At 39.0% G+C, this 5,710-nt stretch overlaps 1 protein-coding gene across 4 annotated transcripts in view; it reads right to left on the bottom strand.

The window, feature by feature from the left end:
* Window positions 1–5,710, bottom strand: part of LOC105004035 (WAP four-disulfide core domain protein 3-like) — a 29,565-nt gene that overhangs the window by 18,661 nt on the left and 5,194 nt on the right. Inside the window, exons 3-5 of one of the 4 annotated variants that reach the window (XM_010861526.1) lie at window positions 3,794–3,895; window positions 2,768–2,869; window positions 41–142 (exon numbers count right to left, since the gene is read on the bottom strand). In XM_010861526.1, the coding sequence (XP_010859828.1) occupies window positions 41–142; window positions 2,768–2,869; window positions 3,794–3,895 (306 nt within the window). The remainder of the gene's footprint in view (window positions 1–40; window positions 143–2,767; window positions 2,870–3,793; window positions 3,896–5,710) is intronic. The other 3 variants (XM_010861527.1, XM_010861529.1, XM_010861528.1) reach the window with 3 other exon arrangements.

The following is a 5,710-nucleotide window of genomic DNA, read 5'->3' as shown; positions in this document are numbered from 1 at the left end:
TCTTCCAGGACAGAGCAGGGTGCAGAGAGTCAGGACTCACCTACACTCATCAGCGGGGAGCAGACTCGCCGACAGCCATCCTGGACGCACTGTTTTCCTCTCCCGCAATCCCTGTCTTCACTGCACTCGAGGCTGCAGATGGCTGATGAGGGGAAATATGCGGTGAAAAGCTCTTCTCTTATAATCTCAAAATAAATACTTCAAATGCCTTTACAATATCATTCAAACCCCATCAATTCCCTAGAAATACATCTATCCAGTTATGTGCAGAAAACTACACGATATGACAAAGAAAAACAATTAACTATCATAAATGCAGACAGATGTCGTGTTCATGGATAAAAAGATACAGTGTTTTAAAGATATCAGTTTCTTCCCAAATGAAATTTAATACAGCCCCAGTCAAAACTGTAGGAGGATTTGTCACAAAATAGACAAGCTGACTCTGAAATTTTATACGAAAGTTCACCAAAATCAACAATTATCAAGATAGGAATCGAGATAAGTTTAGCAAACTTGCAGGACTGAAATGTGGTTGGATGAACTGGGCTCTCTGTATGAAAAAATAGAAATCTTGTCTCCTACCTCACACCACACAACAAATCTGTTCAAGTAAGTTATAGATCTACTCCTACTGCTAAGTCACTTCAGTCGTGTCCAACTCTGTGCGACCCCATAGACGGCAGCCCACCAGGCTCCCCCGTCCCTGGGATTCTCCAGGCAAGAACACTGGAGTGGGTTGCCATTTCCTTCTCCAATGCATGAAAGTGAAAAGTGAAAGTGAAGACGCTCAGTTGTGTCCGACTCTTAGCGACCCCATGGACTGCAGCCTACCAGGCTCTTCCGTCCATGGGATTTTCCAGGCAAGAGCACTGGAGTGGGGTGCCATTGCCTTCTCCAAGGGAAAGGTAAAGCAATAAAGCTTCTAGAAAATGCTATAAAAGATAGCTTCAAGACCTTGGGATAGGTAAATATTTCTTAAATTTTACAGAAATATTATTGACCATGAAAATAGATAGGTAGATGGAATCTCATTTAAATTAAATCTTATTCAATCTTCATTGAATGACAACATTAAGATAGAGAAAAGACAAGCCTTATTGAGAGAAAATGTTTATAATACACATATACAACAAACAATTTGGATCCAGAGTTCCCTACAAGTCAGTAATAACAATTCATAAACTAAGAGAAAAATGGGGGAAAGGATTCAGCAGACACTTCATAAAGGAGATAATTGGAAGTTGTGAGACAAAAATAATGTCAGATTCTGAGAAGGTGGTTTTTATTGTGCAGGTTAGCATAGTTTTTGAACCTTCTAGAATCTCCCTATAAAAACACAGCAATCAAAATAGCATAATTCAAAACACATAGACAACAGATCTGTAGAACAAGATATCCCCTCAACCTCCAAAATGTGAGTGGGTGGAAGGAGACAAAACACCATCTTCCACCAGACCAATGAGGTGTCTGCATTTGTGTAGAAATCCGAGGAAAGCAATGAGGTGACTGGTGGAGAAAGCTGGGGACATCATTTCTATGAGAACTTCCTAAGGAACCCACTAGAGGTTGACAGCCAACCAAAGTAGTGGAGAGATGTGAATATTGGGACTAGTAAGGTCATTAAATACATACTTACAGAAGAATTAAGACTCAATAATGTTCATGAAGAGAGTCTATGAACCCTCTATATGCTGTGACAATAGACCTATTAAATATCAAGAAGGACAAAGGAAAGAACACACGAAAAGCAGAGTAAGCTTGATCAGTACCTTAACGTGATTCAGTGCAAATGCAAGGATATTGCTTAAACTTAACTGCTGGGGATAGGGAAGTGGGGAGGAAGGAAAGAAGGAAATGAGCTAATTATATTATGACTATTACTCATAGTAAGAAATCTATAGGCAATAATAAATAAAAGGTGGGGACCATGGTTAGTACTCTAAGGTCTTGATATAAGGTATCTATTAGAACAAAAAACATGAAGTTTTCTAAATGCAGAACATATAATAAGAGAGAGGGAAAGGGATAGACAGGTTGCAGAAATAAAATAGGTTATATAAGGAAAAACTATGTGTTGGATAAATACATCTACAGGAGTAAATAAAATAACAACCAAACAGATAAGATAAACCTTATACATCTCTTTTAGAGATATACATAGAATTTATATGTGATAAAATAATGCCTGGAATCTGAAAATAACAGGGATGGGGGAAGTGGGTGGGGTTAGACATGAAGGAAGAAAGACCACACGTTGACAATGGTTGGGTGATGGGTACATGGTGTATTGTTCTACCAATCTGTCTGCTTTGTACATAGATGTCCCATAATAAAAAGTTGAAACTGAAATGCGTTGAGGGAAGGCTAAATATCTTAATGAGTTAAAAATGTGCAATTACCAACATGTCCATACACATGGACAGAGTAATGTGGAATGACCAACAATGGTGTTTCTCTGGGCAAAGGGAGTGTGGGTACCATTATTTGTTTCTATAGCTTTGGTTGTAGAGTCTTACTTTCCAACCATAGATATATATTTGGGGAGTGGTAAAGTGACTGTGCTGGAAAAAATTGAGAAGGACTAAATGCACGGTACCGTGAGGAAGGAGTTCAAAGAACACCCCATCCTTTGAATGTTTTATGTTGAAAACATTCAAAACCATGCTCAAGATAAATTACTGTTGAACATTTGTTGAAAGGTTGGGCAGGACCAAGTGCATTGTCCTTTTAAGCCCAGTAATTTGGGCAGGGGGCTCAGCCTTACTTGCTTGCGGGGCTGGTGAGCACACGTGGCCACAGCCATTGCTGATGCATTTCTCTCCTGCCGCGCAGTCCTGGTCTTCTCGGCACTGCTCCACACAGATACCTTCATGGTCAGAAAAGACTGGGTTGAGACACTTAAACTAAAGAAATGCTTATAAATGACCATGACATAACAATAGCTGCGTATACTTTGATCTAGGACTTCGCTGCTTAAATGTGATCTCACATAGAACCTCATCTGACCCTAACAGCAAATAATAGCTGAGGTATTTGCAGGGGTATTTGGAGTAATTCCTTAGGACTGAAGTCTTTGTAGGAAAGAAAGATGCAAGGAAAGCGGGTTAATGGCAACCCCAATGATCTTTAACCAGTAGGTTTTATTTTTGGTATCTTATAGATGAGGCCATTGAGAGATTGGCTGGTCCATGGCAGAGTTGGGACTTGAAGTCCCAATTAACTTCAAGGCAAGTCCAGTTCTTTGCCTTTAAAGCACATGTCCCTTTTTCTATACAATTCAGTGAAATTAACCTTGAATACAGAGTTGAGCCCCTAAAGGTCCAGAAATTATTTCTGATGCAAGTAGAGGATTTACTGGATTCTAATCCCTAAAGAAGGTCTCAGTGTGACTTTCTGATACTCATAGAGACAGAATTTAAAGATGGAGGCAGCCTTGGAAGCTGCATTAAAACCTTTGGCAAAAGAACAACGTTTCACCCAACAATCACATCGCCACCACCAAGAGAATTCTCACTGTGGGTCCTGCTGCAGGGTTGACCTGCTTCTGCCCACCTCACGATTCATCTCTTTCCAGCTCACTTTTATCACCTGTAACTGGGTGACTGATGTATGGCCTGGCCAAGTGAAGAGAGGCTGGGCTAGACAAGTGACTCCAGACACAGTGATTACCATAAACACCTCAGGCATTCCGGTGTGTTTCTCTGGATGAGCACACAATTGTGCCAGATCAGATCGCGCCCTGCACTTAGCTCTTCCAGGACAGAGCAGGATGCAGAGAGTCAGGACTCACCTACACTCATCAGCGGGGAGCAGACTCGCTGACAGCCATCCTGGACGCACTGTTTTCCTCTCCCGCAATCCCTGTCTTCACTGCACTCGCGGCTGCAGATGGCTGATGAGGGGAAATATGCGGTGAAAAGCTCTTCTCTTATAATCTCAAAATAAATACTTCAAATGCCTTTACAATATCATTCAAAACCCATCAATTCCCTAGAAATACATCTATCCAATTATGTGCAGAAAGGTACATGATACGACAAGAAAAAAAAATTAACTATCTTATAAATGCAGAGAGATGCCATGTTCTTGGATGAAAAGACAGGGTGTTTTAGAGATATCAGTTTCTTTCCCAAATTGAAATTTAATACAGTCTCAGTCAAAATTGTAGAAGGATTTGTCACAAAAATAGACAAGCTGACTCTGAAATTTTATATGAAAGTTCACCCCAACCAACAATTATCAAGATAAGAATCAAGATAAGTTTAGCAAACTTGCAGGACTGAAATGTGGTTGAATGAATTGGGCTCTCTGTATGAAAAAAAAAGAAACCTTGTCTCCTACCTCACACCACACAACAAATCTGTTTAAGTGAGTTATAGATCTATGGGAAAGGTAAAGCAATAAAGCTTCTAGAAAATGCTATAAAAGATAGCTTCAGGACCTGGGGATAGGCAAATATTTCTTAAATTTTACAGAAATATTACTGAGCGTGAAAATAGGTAGGTAGATGGAATCTCATTTAAATTATGAACTTTTCTTAATTGAATGACAACATTAAGACAGAGAAAAGACAAGCCTCATTGAGAGAAAATGTTTATAATACATGTATACAACAAACAATTTGGATCTGGAATTGCTTACAAGTCAGTAGTAAGAATTCATATCCTAAGAGAAAAATGGGGAAAAGAATTGAGTATACACTTCATAAAGGAGATATTTGGAAGTTGTGAGTCAAAAATAATGTCAGATTCTGAGAAGGTGGTTTTTATTGTGCAGGTTGGCATAATTTTTGACCTTCTACAATCTCCCCTTAAAAACAGAGCAATCAAAATAGCACAATTCAAAACACATAGACAACAGATTTGTAGAACAAGATATCCCCTCAACCTCCAAAATGTGAGTGGGTGGAAGGAGACAAAAACCATCTTCCACCAGACCAATGAGGTGTCTGCATCTGTGCAGAAATCCAAGGAAAGCGATGAGGTGAGTGATGGAGAAGACTGGGGACATCATTCCTACGAGAGCTTCCTAAGGAACCCACTAGAGGTTGACTGTCAGCCAACCAAAGTACTGGAGAGACATGAAAATTGGGACTAGTAGGGTCATTAAATACATACTTACAGAAGAATTAAGACTCAATAATGTTCATGAAGAGAGTCTATGAACTATCTATTTGCTGCGACAATGTACCTATTAAATATCAGGAAGGACAAAGGAAAGAACATATGAAAAGCAGAGTAAGCTTAACAAGCTTAACAAGATCCAGTGCAAATGCAAGGATATTGCTTAAACTTAACTGCTGGGGATAGGGAAGTGGGGAGGAAGGAAAGAAGGAAATGAACTAATTTTATTATGACTATTGCTCAGTAAGAATTTTTTACTATAGTAAGAAATCTATGGGCAATAATAAAAGGGTGGGCACCATGGCTAGTAGTCTAAGGTCTTAATATAAGGTAACTATTAGAACAAAAAACATAAAGCTTTCTAAATGCAGAACATATAATAAGAGAGAGGGAAAGGGATAGACAGGTTGCAGAAATAAAATAGGTTATTTAATGAAAGACTATGTGTCTAACAAATACATTTACAATAGTAAATAAAATAACAACCAGATAAGATAAACCTTATACATCTCTTTTAGAGCTACATGTAGAATACATGTAGAATGTGATAAAATAATGCCTGGAATCTGAAAATAACAGGGATG

This window comes from Bison bison, unplaced genomic scaffold (assembly GCF_000754665.1).
Source record: "Bison bison bison isolate TAMUID 2011002044 unplaced genomic scaffold, Bison_UMD1.0 scf7180017864472, whole genome shotgun sequence".
NCBI classification, from domain to species: domain Eukaryota; kingdom Metazoa; phylum Chordata; class Mammalia; order Artiodactyla; family Bovidae; genus Bison; species Bison bison.
This window is presented reverse-complemented; position numbering and strand designations above follow the sequence as displayed.